This window comes from Carettochelys insculpta, chromosome 4 (genome assembly GCF_033958435.1).
Source record: "Carettochelys insculpta isolate YL-2023 chromosome 4, ASM3395843v1, whole genome shotgun sequence".
NCBI lineage: Eukaryota > Metazoa > Chordata > Testudines > Carettochelyidae > Carettochelys > Carettochelys insculpta.
In genome coordinates this window covers 47168933-47189906 of record NC_134140.1, presented here as the reverse complement: position 1 = coordinate 47189906, position 20974 = coordinate 47168933, and the positions used below count along the sequence as shown (strand labels likewise).

Sequence of the window (20974 nt, the reverse complement as noted above, 5' to 3'; positions counted from 1 at the left end):
TTTATCTTGGTTCTCTGATTATTCTCCACTTATTTATCTCTGTTTGGTTTATGTCGATAGTTCCACGTTAGTGTTTTGTTTACATTTAATTATTCAATTAATTGCAGGATCTGGCAAAAAAAAAAGTCAGGCAGAAAGGGCCTTCTGAGTTTTGAAGTCCATAATTTTTTTTTCTTATGTTGCTGGTATAAGAACTTCAGAAGGACATCAAAGCATTACAAGACGTACCTATCCATATTCCTCTGTTTTATTTATATTCACTAGGAATATTTTTTCTTAAGTAGGATTTGAGTAAACACACTCTTTACCACCAGTTACTGGTGTAAATACTTTTGACTGATTAATTCATCCTGATAAGATTATTTTTGTTTACATGATATAAATTGAACGCTGACCTTAAGAACATAGTACTTTGTGAAAAAGGTTGATGTTTTTACTACAACAGGCTTTTGCAGTTGAAAATCACAGTCACTTTTACAACATCTAGCTGTTCTTGGTGCAGTGAGAATAACAATTCTGTTGATGTTCAGGTGGTAACATTAAAATCTGAATAGGAGAAAGGAAGAGCTTCCAAGCTGAAAATAGTGAGCACTCTCAAGAACCTTGCTAGACAAAGACTTGCTTTAAGAGGCCATGGTAATGAGAGAGGCTAGTGAGTTTCTCACAATGGCTGCAGATGTGTGCCTAAAATGCACAAGTGGATGTCACAATTATCAAGCAGCTCAAGTTTTGACATCAAAAATAAACTACTTGAAACATCTTCAACAAGATTACAGTGGAGGAAATTGACATGTGATTATGGAATAGAGAGTGATGGAAGGATGTGTGGTCCTCAGTAAAATAACATAGTCTTTCGAGATGAAACCTTTTCAGTATGAATTTTTTTTTAACCAAGCTACAGGAACAGTATCAGAAGATACTTCTCACATTTTTTTTTTATATCTTCCTGCATCTGTTGGGGAGTAACCTAAGCTTGACTCTGATAGTAACTGGCCAAACAATGTTCAGGTTTGTGGGGGAGGGAAGGCAGCTGTTATCCCTTTTTTGCTTTCCAGCATTTGTTATCTTAGTTACACAAGAATCTTAGTTCTTATCTCAAATAATGAAAGAAGGGGATGCGTGAAAAGTGAAGTGCTGTCCTTTGGATATCAAAAATATTATAAATAAGGTTTGCAAATGCTCCCTAGAAGCCCTGTAGGCAAAAGCAGCCTATGTCAGTCAGAGTCCGTTGTTTTGGTATCACAAAATTGACAAGTTTTGAAATAAACAGGCAGAAATGCTTGTGGTTCTGAATAGAATGAGTTAAGTGAAAAACTCAGCTAACTTTGGGACAGCTATGTAAAATGGGGCAACATTGTTTAGGCTTTTAATGACTTTTAAAATGGTTTGGGTGCTTCAGTCTCTGAACAAAGCTTTTCGAGAGAAATTGGAACATACAAGGAACAAAAGCAGCAGTGGTGGTAGAATAGCTTGGCTTTCGTTAGGTCCAGTGATAATTTTCAGTGAAATTTTAGAGCCGCTTAAACTGATAGCAACAATAAGAGGTCAATTTAAAATTTGTTACAGATGGTATGTATTTCCCTCAAACATATGTAAAGCAGGAGAGAGCAATGTGTAACTCCCTCAGGACATCATTTACACGGGGAGACCATTTTTTAGAATCTGCTCTTCAGTGAGTGAAACCAAGATTTCATGAAAAGTAGTGAAACTGCAACAGTGAATATTTACGGGGAGACATGACAATGTCCTTGTTATGCACCCAAAGATAAATCTGGCTGTAGTGAAAGTTCAGTTACCTATGTTATTCAGGTATCACAGGTGTTGAAGGTCATTTATCCAGAAACATAAGGATGTTTTTTGAAGTGAAGATTTTGCTACGATTAAACATAATGTTGCTGATCTTATTATTTGTGGGATTTTTTTCTATGCTCTTTGGAGATGTATTGCTAAGCTGTGATGCATCAAAAGAGGGTTGATCACTGTGACATACCCGTTAAGATACTGATACTAGATGCTCTGGGCACACACAAAATTGGCAACACATTATTTTACAGAATGATTGATTTGAAATGGAACTGAATGGATTTCGATTAGGGACCTGAGTGTGTTTTGATTTTTTTTTTTGAAACAAAGTTTTTTTAATATTTAATGTTAAACTTTTTTTGGTATCTAGTATATCCTTTGAAACCTCTGCCTTTCCTCCTGCCCCCCCAAGTACCTCTGATTTCTGTGTACAATATATTTTAACAGTATGTTTAGACTACTTCTTCTTCTTTAAATTTTTCCACTGCTGTAGGGCCAAAATCTTCTATCGAAATAGCACCATCTGCGAGCAGTCTTATTTTAAATCATTGCCTCCAGTTGGAGAGGCAATGTGAAAAAGGGTGGCAGAACTGATTGTTAAGAGTTATGTATCTTGAGCAGAAAGGGGCTAGTTTTGTTCAAAGCACTTCTAAATCCTTTATTTGCACATTCAGGCTACGTCTACATTGGGGCGCTACATCGAAATAGCAAGATTGAAATAAGCTATTTCGATGTGTAGGGTCCACACATCCTCAAGGGCTGGTGCCGCTGACATTCAGCATTGATGTAGGAAAGCGCTACATTGAAATGGGCCCCACAGGGGAGCGTCTACACACAAAAGCAGCCCCGATCAGAATAAGGGGGCTAGGAAAGCCTGCGGACAGGGTGACAGGGCGGACTATCCCTTCTGGGGCAACAGCAAGCTGCTCCCTTAAAGGGTCCCTACGAGACACACTCACCCTGCACAACATGAGGTCCGCAGAGCCAACAACCGGTTGCAGACCCCATGCAGTCAGCATGGACCCCCAGCTGCTGCTACAGCAGCAGCAGCAGCAGCAGCAGCAGCAACCAGAAGCCCTGGGCTAAGGGCTGCTGCACTTGGAGACCATAGAGCCCCACAGGGGCTGGACAGAGCATCTCTCAACCCCTCAGCTGATGGCCGCCATGGAGGATCCCGCTATTTCAACGTAGTGGGACGTGGATCGTTTACACATGCCCTACTTCGACATTGAACGTCAAAGTAGGGCACTATTCCCATCTGCGGATAGGAATAGCGATTTCGATGTCTCGCCACCTAACATTGACTTCCGTGTCGAAATAGCGCAGGGCACATGTAGATGTGACACGTGATATTTCGACATTGTGCCGGCTACTTCGAAGTAGCCAGCTAGTGTAGACACACCCTCCAGGGCACACTGAGTAGTGTTTAAATCTAATCCTAAATTTTCATTATAGTCTTCTGTAACACAAAATATGTATTTGGGCTTCCTTTGAAATAGGTTTCTGTGAACATCCGACTTCAAGCTCATGAAGCAAAATGACCTACTTGTCCTTTTAGTCTTTGCAGGCAAAAGTGAAGCTGTTGGGTTCCATTTTTTTCTGAAGCCAGGCTGCCATTAGGAAATGGGACTGTGGGAGTAGGAGGAAGGGAATGTTTTAGAGGCTAGCACAGAAAGTCATGAGAAGTGAAATGAATGTGTTATACAGGAAATTGAATAAAGGGGATACAGGAAAATGTGCAGGAGAACAGAGAAAGCTGGAGGCAAATTGAGAGGAATGTAGGGGCATGAAGTAGACTAAAGAGAACTGTTAGGGAATGTAGGGAACAGGAGGAGCCATGCCGCATCCCAAGGGATGTGGGATAGTACATGAGATTCTTTATGATTAGTAAACATGGAGGTCTCACTCATGTCTTCTGAACGCTAGGGCTATGTCTACACTACAGAGATCTTTTGAGAGAAGCTCTTGTGGATGATCTCTTCCAAAAGAACTTCTTTCGAAAGAGTATGTCCACACAGTAAAAAGCGGATCAAAACAGCGACCTGCTCTCTCAAAAAGAGTATTTGCACAGACCTACTCTTTCAAAAGAATATGCCAGGGATCAAAAATGAAGAGTGTTCTTTTTAAAGAAGGGCCCTGCGGAGCATCTACATGTGTTTTCTTTCTAATGCAGCTTTTGAAAGGGGGCGCTCTTCCTGAAACGACAAGTGATTTTCGAAGGGAGCACCACATTCTTTTGATTTGCTTTTGAAAGAAGCTCCATAGGCTCTTTTGAAAGACCCCCCACCCTCCGCCCCTTCTTTTGAAAACTTGCTAGTGTAGATGCAGCCTAGGGGTTGGTAATACATCAAAAGCAATATAGAGATGACAATAAGCAATTTCCTATTGGGCATTCTATATCCAGAACTCTCAAATAACTAGTGTTTTTAACCGTAAATAAATATTAGTTATGTTTTCCATAAGTACAGTGTAGTGAAAGTAAAAAATAAATACAGTTTAAGTTTACAGTGTACAATACTGCTGTTGTTGGTAAAATACTCTGCATACATTTTTGTTTGTTTCTTAACATTAAAGATAAACAAGATTAGATATTATACATTGCTAGGCATACCTTTCTACTACCCAGAATATTTGAATATCTGGCAACCTCCTGGTCCCAGGGCTGCCGGATATGAAAGAGTTTACTGTACCCTTCTATATATGCCCCCTCTTTTGAATCAAATGATCTGTTCTAATGTACTCCTTAAAAATACCTCTCTCCCCACACCTGCTGCTTTTCCCCCTTCTTCCCACTATCCCCAATACGGTCAGTTCTCCAATTGCTGTCACCGAGGTGGAAACTTGTCTAGATTAAGTACCCGCTGCTGTGAAATATACGTTTATTGCTCCCTAATATTTTTGTAGCATTTCTGACATGTGCAAAACACAGTTGGTCCACTTGGTTTCTTTTTTTGTCCTTAATGGGTTTTAGATCAGATCCTGCTGAGGATGTGAAAATTTAGCCAATTCATTCAATTTCTGAACCTTCATTAGCAGACCATAAAAAGAACTTCTTCACTGTATAGGACCTAGAGTTGCCAACTTTGTAGTTTCAGAAAACCAAACGCCCTTGTCCCACCCATTTTTCACTCCAACCCTTCTCTCTTCACTGCTTGTTCTTTCCCACTCTGCTCACATACTTATTTCTACTTCAAGATCCTAACAGACTTACTTATTGTTTGGGCAGATATATTTGTCAGAGTTTAGGTTTTATTTGTTGCAGGGCACTAGAGCTGGTAGTCGAAATAGTCAAAAGGGATCCTTTTAAAAATGAAATTTCACAAAGGTTTTCTTTCTTCCCTTCCCCCCCCATCCTTCCCACTTTTGATAATTAGCTCTTTGTTTTTTGTTCACTAAAGTTCTTGTAATTTTATTTGTGGAATTAGGACTGCACATTATCAGAACCATTAAAAGCCCACCCCTGAAACCCAAATCCATAGAGTCCAACCACAGAAATGCACCTGCTCAGATTTTTAAAAGTTAAATCTGTAGAAACTGACTCCCAGACTTATATACAGATACACATGTATACAGCTAGCATACACTAACACATTTTTCCATAGTATTTATTATTACAATTGTTTAGTGCCTATGGAAACCAACTAAGATCAGCAAAAATAACAAAGTCCTGTGGCACCTTATAGACTAACATAGTTTGGAGCATAAACTTTTGTGGGCAAAGACCCGCTGCATCAGACGCATCAAGGAGGAATTGATCTCGTCAACTCTGGCCTTCCTATGGACTGGGACAACCTCCTTTTCACGAGCCTGTATAATTAGACCCTCCTGGAATTTCCGCTACATGTGTCTGATGCAGCAGGTCATTGCCGATGAAAACTTATGCTCCAAAATATCTGTTAATCTATAAGGTGCCACAGGACTTATTGTTGTTTTTGCTGATACAGGCTAACATGACTCATCCTATGATACTTGTCTGCTAAGATCAGGGCTGCATGTTCATACACATGTAAACTTTTTGTTGTAGACACTTTCTTTTTAATATAGTGTTGACAAAGGTGGCAGGAAATGTATGAAAGTTCTGCAATAACAACTCAACAGCATTTTTTTTTTTTTTGACATAATACATTTATTTTAGAGTTCCTCTCTCTCATTTAAAAACTGTTTATGAAATGAATGCACAGATCTTTATGTCCTAACTTATTGTGTGCACAATCTAGCAAAAGAAATAGAAATTGAAGTACCTTTAAAAACTGACACTCTTATTTATTAGGTCATGAGCTTCTGTGGGAAAGACCCACTCCTTCACATTCTGGAACATTCATACAGATATACATTCATGTGGCAATATACTCATCTCCCTGCACACAGACACGGTCTGTTACACATACGTAATGTACACAGACACTATTTCATACACTTTTCTAGGGACTGTCTGAATCGCCCAGCTGGGAGGAGGAGTGGGCTGGTGCGGGGGGTGGGGGAAGATGGAGGAGGAGGAGGGAAAGTAAAAGAGGCCGAGGATTTGAGCAGGATGGGGATATGAGGGGGCAGAGAAGGGGGGCATGTAGGGTAGATGGGGATCCAAGGGAAAGGTTAAGGCTACACCTTTGCTGAAAATGTGAGGGGCACGGGGGTGTAGAGGGGCATAATGGGAGTGCAGCAGTGTATGGATGTGAATGGGGTACAAGGGTGTTGGGAGTGAGAGACATGGGGTCGGTGGTTCTGGGAGGTGGAGAGAACTGGAAGTGATACAGGGTTGAGAGGGGTAGATGTGGGGCAGGGCAGCATGCACCAGAGGCAATGATGGGAGAATAGGGTTCATATCACACATGGCAGAAAGGAGGCCAGGATGTTTTATCTACTCCCAAATCAGTCAGGGCTCCCGAGCACAGCAGGCAAGCTGTTTGCAAGGCCTGGCCAGCAGTGCTAAAGTCCACTTTCCCCAGCATCTCCAAGCTGTGTACACACCCCACCCAGTTTTCTCCTGCTCTCCCACCCTCAAACGAATGTCTAGTCCTCAACCACCAGTGTGCCCCTCTCCCTTTTCAGTGCCTCATTCTCCATGCCCTACACTGTGCCTTTCATCCACCCTCTTCTTCTGTGGCTCCATTTATGCCCACTGCTTTGTGCATCTGCTTTGGCTGCAGTCAGGCCAGGTCCCAGGCAGCTAGTCCCACACTGGGGCCAGAGTCAGCCTTTGGTGCCCCCTGGCTGGCAGGTATTGCGCTCCTATCCGCACACAGTTGACAGTAAGGAGGGTTAGGTGGCCTAACAAAAAGATGAGGATGAGGACAAGGACCTTATCACTTCACTTCATTCTGGCAAAAATGGAATATTTAAATTAAAAAGGGGGAAAAATGGAAGAAAAAAATCTGATACATCTAGGTACACAGGAGGCCCAGACAGAACAAAGTGGGAAGCCGCAAAAAGAATAGTTAGCCTTTTTATAGCTTGTGTTATGTGAGTGGCTCACTTGTGTGCAACATGAAAAGAGTTTTACCTAGTGGGACTATAATGAGTAACAGAGTGTGGGCTGAACACTGGGGCTGTTAGTGGTAATGACTTAATTTGTTACTTCTCTGAATCTTGCTCTTTGTACAGATTTTTGTTAAGTGGGTATTCACACTCTTTCTGCTTTATAACCACAAGGTCTCTGGAAGAAAAAGTACACAGGAATAGGTCCTGCTGTTACTTTTTTCCAGGCTCTGTTAACTATATTTGGGCTCTGGCCATATCTTTATCTCCTAGATGTTTATGCAATGTGTAGCATTGGCTTTCCCATTTTCCTTCTTCCCAATCTGACTTCACTGGCACTGTAGTCTCTGGCAGCCTACAGAACTAAGGCTGCATCTTGTCAATGTAGCTGTACTCTGGTGTCTGATCTTTCTGTCTTCACCTTTGTCCTCCGTTCATTCATATCTAACTAGTATCAAATGTCTCAGATACATTCAGGTGAAATGGGGGATGTGTGTGGCCAAATGTGTTGTGTTGTGAATACCAATGTAGTGACTTCAGCAGATGGCTAATAGACACTGAAGTACAGTAGAACCTCAGAATTACAAACACCTGAGTTACAAACCAATCGGTCAACTATACATCTTATTTGAAGCCAGAAGTATGCAATAGGCAACAGAAAAAAGAAAGTATTGTACAATAATGTGGTGAATGTAAACTACAGGTTGAACCTCTCTCATTCAGCACCCTTTGGGCCTGACTAGTGCTGGATCAGAGAAGTTACTGGACCACGAGAGGTCAATATTGTTAAGATTACCAATGCTTTGACTGTTTGCTGGGCTGTTAGAAGACATTTAGAAGTAAATTACAGCTAAATAACCACACAGAACTCTGAGAACCAGGACTGGTGGCTATAAACAAATTTTGAGACCACAGGAAACTCGGCTACACCCAAGTTCCTAACTGTCAGGGTGGTCAAACAGTGGAATAAATTGCCAAGGGAGGTTGTGGAATCTCCATCGCTGGAGATTTCTAAGAACAGGTTAGATAGATGTCTATCGGGGATGGTTTAGACAGTACTTGGTCCTGCCATTGGAGCAGGGGGCTGGACTCAATGGCCTCAAGGTCCCTTCCAGTCCTAGTATTCTATGATATATGGTCATCCAGTTAACTAAAATCATGCCAGATTACAGATGTTGCTGGATGAGAGTGTGCCAGATTGGACAGATTCAAACTGTACTAAAAATAAAAAAGGGAAAGGTGTTTTTTTTTTTTTTTTTAAACTTTTTTGACACAGTAATGAGACTTCTTATCTCATTTAAATTAATATGGTTACTATGCAGATGACCAATGCTGCTTTTACTGCTTTCAACCTTTGAGTCAAAGTTCAGCTGTGAACTTTCGAAAGAACAATCATGTTTTGCCCAGATCGGTGAACAATGTGCATTCCCAAAGTGTTTGTAATTACTAGCAATTAAGGGGTTAAAAATGGGCTTTGGCTGGCTCAATGTAGATGCAATGCTATTAGTTCTGTTCAAGGCAATAGTGAAGGTAGGTGTAAACTTCAGATCTTTTTATAAGCGCACTGATCTGAAATGTTGTCAGTTCCGATCACCTTACTGACATTTCATCATAGCTTTTTATTATAAGTATTCTGTGTTAGGAAGGAAATCAAAGTTTTCAAGTACACAGAGTCATAGGGAACACTGAACACTTCCCTGTGGTTTGTGCACTGTTAGTTCCTATTATCCAGAAATAAAATGTCTTATCAACTACAATTAGTCATATAATTCATTTATTAAAACTGTAAGGTCATTTTATCTAAAACATTTAATCTTTATGGTCATTGATTGCTTTTAGGCACTTACATTTCCAGTGTGCCTATAATCCATGGTGCGGGATTTAATTTTACACACGCTGTCTTCAGCAGAAAGGAGCAATATCATTGCTCTGTATTTTTACAATTAATTACATAACTTGACACGTGTTAATTACAACTTTAAAGCTCATCTGATTTTTTTTTTTTTTTTTTTGCCTCATATTAAAAGTAAAACAAAGACCTATGATATTAAAGTCTGAAGATGAACATTCTGCCTGACACTGAAAAGATTTATTCAGTCATTAGTCACTTTGCTCAGGGATTTGTTAGTCATGGTAACTTCTCCAATTAGTTGCAAGGTAAAGAGCATAATGCGGTTATGTTTTGTTTAATTACAGTTAAACTGAACAGTAACTAAATATATAGTTAGAAAACTTCATTTCTAAACATTTATTAGTTATGATATGTGGAAAGACTTCAAATTTAGTGTTGTTTGAAAAGAATTCTTTGTGTAATCAAACTCCGTATCTGAAGTACAATGCATGATAATTAATGTAACACTATGGATCAGTAAATTCTTAATGTTTGAGAGTCTTATTAAATTCATTCTTAATTTTAGTGCCAAAGACCATTTTCCAAAGGCTTCATAGAAAGTGGATCTTGTTGAGACAAATCATACCTATTTCTATTACTTTACACTTCCAGTAATATACAGAGGGAAAGAGGTTAATTTGTCTTGCAGTGGAAATACTGAAATATCCTATGACTCACAGTAAGAAATAGTTTTATTTTTTAATGTATATTTATGTTCCCTCCTCTGCTTTTAGGAACGGGTGAAATTCTAGCAGTAAGAATTGTGGTGGAAAATGGGAGCGATGGGTGGCATTAATATGTACAAGTATTCAGTAATTTACTTTTATTGTGACACAGTAATAAAATGGTTTCTCTCTCAAGTCTGCCCTTGCTGGATCTTTTAAACTACAGCTTTTAGTTCAACAGTTTCACCTCTGTACCATAGAAAAAGAGAGACACCCAAGAAAATGAGTGAAAATACCACTGCCTTGCTGTTGAGGAGGCAGAATATTGAATGTATTTCAAATATGGGATCCTGGACAAATCAAAATAAATGTGGCATCTAATAAGAATCCTCATTAGACTTACATAAGCAAATTTTGAAAAACTGAAAGGTTCCGGGATGGAATTCTTTCAACTGTTTTCCTAGTGCCATATTGCTGATGGGCATTGATCTTAGCAGCTTATGTTTGTATTTGTAGTGTGGAGTTTTGAAAGTTTGAGGAAAGTAGATGTTCCCATTGTTTGGGGGGAGTGAAATAATAAACCAAGTTATACTTAAATCCTATCCTTTTTTTTTTTTTAAATGGGTAAATGTGGGGCAAGAGTACAGGAGTGTATTGACTACTATAATTTAGAACATACTGGAATCATTGGCCCTTTTGGTATATCCTTACTACATTAGCTCAAGACAAAATTCCTTTAGCTAAGACTCAATGGCTCCTTAGTGTTGGAAAGTAACTAAAAGGGGACAGGATCACATCCACTTCACCTGTGTCTTCAGAATTTCATGGGAAGAACTCTCATTCCTTAAAATAACTCCACTCAGGCGTATCCCTGTACCTATACTGAACCTGTTGTTTTTAGTGAATCTTTGGTAGGTGCAGGTTCTGTCTAAATTGAGTCACAGTGGCAGGGCAATGCCTTTCTTTAATTAAAAAAAAAAAAACTGCTTCACAGTAATGATGTCTCCTTGCAATATATGTGTGTTTAAATTCATTCTGACTACTCCATTATGCTCAAGGAGAAAAGCAAAGAGAGTAGAAAGCCCATATATTCAAACGTAATTAAAACAACAATTGCAGTAACAAGGTAGGTAAAAACAGGGACAAAACATAAAATAGCAATCAGTAATTCTGCAAGGATGAATGTAGTTGAGACTTCTCTTATTACTCACATTAGCGTATAGTATGGAATTTCACTGAGACTTTTTAAATATTTAATAGTTGTCTCTGTACAGTACTATCAAGATGTTACATGTTATGCAATCCCTTTCAATTCTAAGGTGCTAACATGATTTCCACACTATTATTGGGGGACCTAGCAGTGAACTCTCTCGCTACACTGTCTAATACTTTCCATTATAAAAGATTCTTACAACTTTTTGAATCGTTAACAACTCCATTGTTTGTTTTTTCTTTTCCCCCCAGAAGAGAAGCCCAGGGATCAGAGAGGTGCATTTTGCTCATTCCATGAATAATCCATTCATCTTTGACTGAATTGTAAACCACTGAATATAGCAATTTCCATTTTGTGCCTGCTTAATTTTGTCAGCCAGCCAAACACCTTGAACATTGAGGCTTTTTCTTGATAACCACAGCAGCAATGTGTACTGCAAGGAGAACAGACTGAGCATCCTTTGTTAGTTGTAGCAAGGAGAGGGAGGGGAAGAGAACTCAGCAGAGTTCTCCCCAGCCCCCAGCTTTCTCACAGACCACATGTATCCCCAGCAGCCCAGACTTTCCTCTGGCAGCACTACATGAGGCAAAATAGCCTTTCCACCTCCCAAAGAACTCGGATTTCCCTTTAATGATTAAAAATATGCATGGACTTCTGTAATCTGTCATCATTTATAACAATGCCTTTTAATGGCATTAATTCACTATAGGACAGTGAAAGTTTTTAAAACTAAAGTTGGGATTTTCAAAATCACCGCAGTGATTCTCAGTGTGATCACTAGTCATTTAGAATATAGCTACACTAGATTTTAAAACCTGCAGCAGTGACTCTCTCTGAGCTTGGGTCCGCAGGCACCTGCCTCAATGCTAAAAACAGCCGTGTAGATTTCAGGGTTGGGCTGCAGCCCAGACAGGGTGGTGGATTTCAGAGACTGAGCTCCAGCTCAGACTAGAAGGTCAGTCCTGTGTGTGTGTGTGTTTGTTTTTTGTGCCATAACACAAGTCCTGTGAGGCCACGTCTGTAGGCTTGCTATCTGAATATGCTGCCATGGGTTTTAAAATGCAATGTAGATGTACACTTAGGCACGTCTGAAAAATCTTACCCTAGGAGTAAAATGGAAAACAGTACTTTTTTTTTTTTTTTTTAAAACTGTATTGATGTGCAACTTTTTCCAAGGATGGTGATTTCATTCCTTTTTGTTGCCTAAATACCTTTTCCCTATCTTAGCACTGAATTGATTTCTCTGGATTCCATATGCTCTCTTGTAATTAATGTTACACAGCCATACAGTGTCTATGCTACAAAAATAACTTGAAAGTTAAACTTTGAAGCAGGGCACTACTCCATTCCTGGGAATGGAGTAAGGACTTTGAAGTTAAGCCTCCCTCCTTTTGAAGTTAACTTTGAAGTAAGGGAAAATGTATGCAGACTCTGTTAGCTACTTCGAAGTGGTGCCTAACTAGCTCCTAGAGCAGACTCGCCCTATGACTCCCATAGTTACTACTGAGACAAGGTAAGTATTTTTATTGCATGAGTTTCTGTTAGTAAGCAAGACCAAATTTTCAGCTTACACAGAACCCTTCCAATAAAAGGTATTACCTCACCCAACTTTCCTCCTTATTATTGGGGGATCACCAGGCCTAACTAGTTACTATCAGTTTTGTTTGGTTAGAAGCCAACAAGAAGTACTTGAAAGATATGGGTGAGTAACATGAATTGCACATGTTAGCAATGGAGAAATATTTAAGTGTGCATTCATCTGATTCAAATGGATTTCTTCCAGGCATTCTTTGACCTTTTTAAGATCAGATAAGTACATCTATATAAACATGCAAACCTATACCATTTTGCTTCTGATTCAGTGATAAATTATAAATTACTTACCTAACTGAAATGTAGCTAATAAATAGGCATGTAATTGTTTTCCTTGTGTATTTCTTCCATCTTGATAAAATGTCCTGATAACAAACAATTGGAACTAAAATGAACATTATAGGACTCTTGCTGCAGTATGGTTACATGCAAATAAATTAATGACACACAACGTTTAGCTCATGACTACGAACATTTATTCATAAAAATAATCCTTGAATACTTTAGGAATCTTTGCTCAATATTTGGACCATGTGAAATCAATAGGCCCTTATGTAGAACATTTGGAGGCTAAAACCAAGTATTACCATATGGCAGATCTTGGTTTGGGAGTGATGTTACTGCACATTAGGAGAAATGTTAAGGTGATGGTCTTGATTTTTGAAACACCTAATCAAGACTCAACATCTCTTCAAAAACATTATCATAGTGCAGGAGTCATCAAACTTACTGGCCATATGAGCTACATAAAATAATGTTCAGAAGTTCAAGAGCCAGAGGACATGCACAAGCTACACTGTGGGACAGTGCCCGGTGGGCTGCAGAGCTGACACCTCTCTGCAGGGCTAAAGTCAGACTCCCCACTCTGCAATGCAGAAGCTCCTAGTCCCACAGTCCCTCCTCAGGGCAGGATCTCTGAGCTCTCCTGCCCTATCTGATAGGGGTCAGCAATTGCCCTCAGACCCCACATTTCAAAGGGACCCAGAGCTCCAGTTGCCACTGCTACTTTGGCAGCACTGCTGAGCACAACTGTGAAGAGAGGGAGGGGAATGGGGAGAAATCTGTGCTGTGGTCTGGGTGGTGCTGAAAGCTGACTGCTCTAGGCCCCACTGTTCTGCCCTTGGCTCTGCCCCTTCTGGGTGTGGAGCCGGGCCCTCCTCCCACCCTCCCCTGGTGCCCATGGCAGCCGTCGACTCCATTGCTGGTACGTGGAGATTGGGTGGCTGGGTATGGGGAGGGCTGTACAGGGGTCTGCAAGCAACTGCATGTTGGCAATAAAAGAGCCACATGTGGCTCATGATCTGCAGTTTGTCCATGCCTGGCATAATGATTTTAAATACATCATTTGAATTGGGAAACGCTTAGGGGACAAAAATCCTCAATATAGAGGTGAAATTGCTGTTAAGACTTCACTCAGCATCACTCTATTTGTGATCAGAGTTACTGTTTTCTGAGTGGCAGATGCTTCTCTTGACACATCGCTAAGGTGGATGAACTAGCAGGTGCTCTCTGCTATTATTAAAAAATAAGCAATAAAATAGTTCCACATACTTGATATACGTGCTGGCACCAAAATGCATTCAAATTGTTTACATAGTCACTAGGCATCCATATTTACTTGGTTATCATTTCATTCTCCCTCGGGTGTATACATTTTTCACTGGTCTCTCTTCCCTCATTTTTTATTCAACCCCCCCTTAGTGCTGATAAAGCTGATGATGAAGATGATGAAGATCTAACCATGAACAAAACATGGGTACTTGCACCAAAGATTCATGGTGGAGATGTCACTCACATACTGGACTCCTTACTTCAAGGGTATGACAGTAAACTTCGGCCAGATATTGGAGGTAAGTTCATCTCGCCTTATATAGTAAATAGATAATATGAACCAGAGAATGCAGACATTGCATAGAGTTTAACAAAATGGCAGCAATTAGCTGTTTAAAAGTCAACTGTTCGTGATATAATGCATCAAGCTATATAAACAGAAGGTCAATAACATGGAACATATGAAAATGATGTTCCACTTATTATAGCAACCACAGTAGAAATTTATGCATACCTGTTTTGTACTGTGTAAAGTATTAACTTTTGAGGCAATATCAAATAGGCAACAAATCATTAATTTTTTTGTTTGTTTCATTTTGCTATTTTAAATGTGATCCTTCTTATTAGACGGCATTACACATACAGACCTTTCATAAGCTGTCAAAATCCACTCATCTTCAAATATTTATTACAAGTGTTTCTCATAGTAGTAGTAGTAGGCATCCTTCAGTCTGCATAGGCTATGGGTCGCGCCCTTTAAAGTTTCGGTTGAGGACTTCATTTACGGTGTCTATTGTGACTATGAAGACCCACACGAGAGTGACAGTCCTTGCTGCATCTCTTGCAGATTGTAGTGGGTGTCTGGCAAGTCCTTATTGTGCTTTCTGTGTGCTCGCTTCTCCTCTGCTAGCTGTCTGATCTTCATCTTGCCCTTCTGAAGGCCCTTGTGTAACCCCTGCCTCCATCTGCTGCGGTCGTCTGCTAGTTCTTCCCAGTTGTCTAGCTCTATGTCTACCTCTCTGAGGTCTCTCTTGCAGACATCTTTGTAGCGCAACTGGGGGCATCTGGGAGGTCTTTTGCCAGAGGCTAGCTCGCCATACAGGATGTCTTTTGGAATCCTTCCATCATTCATCCTGTGGACGTGGCCAAGCCAGCAGAGTCGACGCTGCCTGAGGAGGGTGTGCATGGTTGGGATTCCAGCTTGCTCAAGGACGGCAGTGTTGGTCACTGTGTCCTTCCATGATATTCCAAGGATGCGCCTGAGGCAGCGCAAGTGGAAGACGTTCAGCCTCTTTTCCTGGCGGGCATACAGGGTCCAAGTCTCGCTGCCATAAAGGAGGGTGCTGAGGATGCAGGCTCTGTAGACTTGCATTTTGGTGTGAGTGTACAGCTTGTTATTCCACACTCTCTTGCGGAGTCTGGGCAGAGTTGTGGCTGCTTTTCCGATCCTCCTATTTAGCTCAGTGTCCAATGACAGGGTGTCAGTGATGGTGGACCTGAGGTAAACGAACTCGTGGACGACCTCTAATGTATAGTTGTCAATGCTGATTGATGGGGATTCAGCAACATCCTGACCAGGTACGTTTGTCTTCTTTAGGCGGATGGTAAGCCCAAAGTCCTTGCATGCTTTGGAGAACTGATCCAGCAGTTTTTGAAGCTGGTCTTCTGTGTGAGACACTACAGCAGCATCGTCTTCAAACATCACGTCTCTGATGAGGAGTTCTCGCACCTCAGACTTAGCTTTCAGCCTTGCAAGGTTAAACAGTTTCCCATCAGATCTTGTGTGCAGCAAGATGCCCTCTGTTGAAGATCCAAAGGCATGTTTCAGGAGGAGTGCGAAGAAGATCCCAAACAATGTTGGAGCAAGCACGCATCCTTGTTTGACGCCTCTCCTGATTCTGAAAGCTTCCGATAATGTGCCGTCATATTGGATGGTTCCGCTCATGTCTTCGTGGAACGACTGGATCATCTTGAGTAACCGTGGAGGACAGCCTATCTTGTGGAGCAGTTTGAACAGACTATCCCTGCTGACCAAGTCAAAGGCCTTGGTCAGGTCGATGAAGGCTATGTAGAGTGGCTTTCTCTGCTCCCAGCACTTCTCCTGCAGCTGCCTTAGAGAGCAGACCATGTCAACGGTAGACCTCTCTGCGCAGAATCCGCACTGCGATTCGGGGTACACCCTCTTAGCAATCTTCTGGAGTCTGCCAAGGATGACGTGAGCGAACAGTTTACCAGTGACGCTTAGGAGGGAGATTCCACGGTATTTGTTGCAGTCGCTTCTGTCTCCTTTGTTCTTTACAACGTTACAATGTTAGCGTCGCGCATATCCTGTGGAACCTCACCCTCTTTCCAGCACAGGCACAGTAGCTCATGTAGGGGTTCCAGGAGTGTGTCCGTGGCACATTTGATTACCTCTGGTGGTATACCATCCTGACCAGGGGCCTTTCCTGCTGCAATGCTGTCGATGGCTCTCTTCAGTTCATCAACAGTCGGTTCTTGATCCAGTTCATCCATTACTGGTAGGAGCTCGACGGCATCGAGGGCTGCATCAACCACAAAGTTCTCGCGTGAGTTCAGCTCGGAGTAGTGCTCAACCCGGTGCTCCATCTGTTTGGCTTTGTCAGCAATGACTTCACCAGATTTGGATTTCAGAGGTGCCATCTTGTTCTGGGTGGGTCCTAATGCCTTCCTCATACCCTCGTACATTCTTCTGAGATTACCAAAGTCAGCACAGGTCTGGATGCTGCTGCATAGCTGGAGCCAGTGGTTGTTGGCACAGCACCTGGCTGTCTGCTGTACTGTTCTTCTGGCCTCTCTAAGTGCTTGCTGGGTACTCTGGCTCGGTGAGCGTTTGTACTGCAGGAGTGCAGTGCGCTTCTTTTCAATGACTGGAATCATCTCATCGGAGTTAGCTTCGAACCAGTTGTTCGTGTTTCTAGCTCTTCTTCCAAACACCGACAAGGCCATGTTGTAAACTGTATCCCTCAGATGTTGCCATTTGGTTGTCGCATCGGCGTCCCCAGGGTCGCTGCGCAGATTTTCCTGGAGGGTGAGAGCAGCTGGGGGGAGAGGGGCCAGTGCAGTGAGGAGGGCGGACATGGGAGCAGATGGGGGTAGTGGGTTGGGGAGGGTCCTATGGTGATGGTAGCGGGGGGGAGGGGTGGTGAAAGGTGGGGAGGAGGGTCCTGGGGATATGAGGTCATTGCTCTGCAGGGAGCTATGGTGACTTGTGGTGACAGAGAGGTATGAAGTAGTGGGATCCTTAACCACATTCTCCACACCCCACTGCCTTGTGGGTTATCCTGGGGGGAAGAAAGGCTAAGGGAGTAAACCCTGACAGAAAATCCAGAGTGGAGTCCAAAGGCGGTTCGGTGTCAACTTCTGGCACTGTCCCGGCAACTCCTGCAGCTGAGCTGGTACCAGACGTGGGGGTTATCCTCTCCTTTGGAGTATATCAGTAAAGCCAAGAGGGGGACACTGGTGTCTGGGCAGCCCAGAGTCTCCATAATAAGTGCCCAGGCTCACACCCAGAGAGGTACTCCGGCATCGCTGAACAGCGTTGCATCAACACGGGAGGCAACAGATACCAGTTATAAGCTCTTGCTCGATAGGCGTAGAGAACGAGCGCCAGAGGTTGCCTTCGACGAAGGGAGAGATCCTTGCATCTCACTGGACAGTCACCGCCTGCCTCAAGCTGGGCAGCCCCCAGCCAATAGGGTACCGTCCCGCCACAGTTCACCTGCCTCGCTGGGTGCGTGAGGCTTCAGGTTCCTGAACCTGACAAGTGACTGAAATTTGGGCACCAGGCAAACCAATAAGAAAATCAACAAGAAATGAGAAACATCAACAATTTAAGCTTGCTTGCTGGAATGTGCGGACCATGCTGACTGGCTTGACTGAAGATCTTCAGGCCATCAGTGACACCCGCAAGACCGCTGTCATCAACGAGGAACTGAAGAGGCTCTGAGTTGATAACGCTGCACTGCAAGAGATGCGACTCGCAGATTTGGGATCTCTAAAGGAAAAGGACTACACCTTTTTCTGGCAGGGTAAAGCCCAAGAAGAACCCAGAGAGCATGGTGTTGGCTTTGCTGTCAGAAACACGCTTCTACAAATGGTTGATTTAGTCATGGGCGGATCAGAAAGACTTCTTCGGATCACTCTTCAAACTTGCGCTGGTCCTGTCCACCTGATCAGCGCTTATGCTCCAACCCTGTATGCCACACCAGAAGTAAAAGACAAGTTCTATGATGTGCTTAGTGCTGCTGTAGTGCAAATACCTGCTCGTGAACAGCTGTACATCTTGGGTGACTTCAATGCAAGAGTTGGAGCTGATTGGGCCTAATGGCCTTCCTGCTTAGGACACTTCGGTGTGGGAAAAATGAATGACAATGGACAGTGTCTCCTTGAACTGTGCACGTACCACAATATGTGCATCACAAACACATTCTTCCAAACGAAGCCACAGTACAGAGTGTCGGAGACACCCATGCTCGAAGCACTGGCACCAACTAGATGTGGTCATCGCTAGGCGTAATAACCTCAAAAACGTCCTTCTGACATGCAGCTATCATAGTGCTGACTGTGATACAGATCACTTGCTAGTTTGCTCCAAGCTCAAGCTGAGACCCAAGAAGCTGTACCTCTCTAAACCTGCTGGAAGGCCCCGCATTGATGCCAGAAAGACAGCAAATGTTTCTACCCAGTATTTTTAACCCTGCTGGAGACAATACAGTGCTCTCTGTTTCATGAACAGGTTGAACTCAACTCACTGTTACTGCTTATTTATATATAATCATGGAACACAGTAATTCTGGAATACAAAGTATATTGGAAAGCTAGAACCTGCTGGTGCAGGAGTGCCCTGTATGGCTACAGCCACACAGCTAAATTATTTTGAAATAACATTGCTGTTGTCTACATACACAGTATTTTGAAATCAATTTGAAAAAGCAAATACGTTATCTCGTAATTGGTCAAGCTCATTGCAGGAGGCATAGCACCTATTTCAAATGGTTATTTTGAACGAGGCAATCTTAAGGAACGTGTCTTTCAGAAGGCACATGGTAATGAGCGGCTTGGGAAGATGTTAATGAGGCGCTGAAATAAATATGCAGTCCCTTATTTGCATAATGGCGGCCACATGCGATTCGAAAGCGTGTAGATGGGGGGGGCCTATTTGGTTTAAGAAGGGGCTTTCAAAGTCTGGGGGGTCCTTTTTGAAAGGCTCCCATCTACACAGGCAGCACATGATTCGGAAGTGGTACTTTTGAATCGTGCATGGCTGCCATTATGGTAATGAGGGGCTGCATATTCATGGAAGTGCCTCATTAGCATCTTCCCAACTTGGTCATGACCATGTCCCTTTGGAAAGGAAGGGGCTTGTGTAAATGTACCCAAGATGCCGAATAGCACTTATTTAGAAATAGCTATTGCAAAATAAGGGCTATACCCTGTCTTTACAGCACCTATTTCGAAAGTTATTTTTAAATAGGTGCTATTTTGATAGTGTGATATGTTCAGACTTTGTATTTTGAAATAGCTAAGTGACATTTTTGAAATACATATTTATGTGTAGCAGCCCTGTTTTGAAATAGTTGTTCCAGAATAGCTGATTTCTAATAAGGCTGCTATGTGGACCTAGTCTGTGTGAAAGAAAGCATACAATCAAATTTAAGTAAAAATTTTATATAAACTAAACTGTACCATGGTTACTAATTCGTTGCTTGAATAATGAGAATATAGTAGTAGGGATATACAGTTAACTAACTGGATAGGATGGTGGTAATGACTGAGGAATGCTAAGGGAGATTAGTGATGATACAATTAAAAACGCAGTAATGGGGGATTTCATCTATCCCCAGTTGACTTGCTACATGTGTCCTCAGGAAGGGATGCAGAGGTAAAGTTTCTTGACACCTTAAATGTCTGCTTCTTGGAGCAGCTAGTTCTGGAACCCACAAGAAACAAGGCAATTACAGATTTAATTCTAAATGGAACACAGGATTTGGTCCAAGAGGTGAATATAGCTGGACTGCTTGTTGATAGTGACCATAATATAATTAAATTTAACATCTCTGTTGCAGGGAAAACACTACAGGAACACCATAGGTTTAACTTCAGAAAGGAAAGCATGTAAAAATTTGAACATTAATTAAATGATGCCTTCTTATCAGAAATTAAGAGATACAATACTAAAAGTGTGAAATCCCTACAAGCTTCATGGAACTTTTTCTTTAAGACCCCATAATAGAGGCTCAGCTTAAATGTATATCCCAAATTTGAAAACATAGTAAAAGCACCAAAAAGTTCCACTGTAGCTAAACAACAAAGTAAAAGAAGCAGTGAGATACAAAATAAAATTAAAAGAATCCCCTTGAAGTATAAGGTAAAGCTCAGTGAGGAAAGCAGAAAGGAGACCCAAAAACTAATAGCAATTTTAAAAGTACATCAATAGCTGGAATGTTGCAAAGTAAGCTCTCATAGCATAAGAGAGAGGCTGTTCTCATGGATCAGGAGCTTGTTAAAAGATGGGAAAACAAAGGATACGAATAAATGATTTGTTTTCACAGTGGAGAGAGGTAATCAGTGGTGTCCCTTAAGGGTCTGTACTGGCATTATTACTATTCAACATATTCATAAATGCTCTGGAAAAAGAGGTAAACAGTGATGTGATGGAGTTTGCAGATGATACAAAATTGATGAAGTTAAGTAGAAAGCAGACTGCTAAAAGCTTCAAAGGGATCTAATAAAACTGGATGACTGATCAACAAAATGCCAGAT

At 41.8% G+C, this 20974-nt stretch overlaps 1 protein-coding gene across 2 annotated transcripts in view; it reads left to right on the top strand.

Annotated features, from left to right (window-relative positions):
• The window catches only part of GABRG1 (gamma-aminobutyric acid type A receptor subunit gamma1), a 92868-nt gene that overhangs the window by 11795 nt on the left and 60099 nt on the right, over positions 1–20974 (top strand). The window contains exon 2 of one of the 2 annotated variants that reach the window (XM_074991798.1): positions 14342–14490. The exons of the other annotated variant lie outside the window; for it this stretch is intronic. Within the exon in view, the coding sequence (XP_074847899.1) occupies positions 14342–14490 (149 nt within the window). The remainder of the gene's footprint in view (positions 1–14341; positions 14491–20974) is intronic. 2 annotated transcript variants of the gene reach the window in all.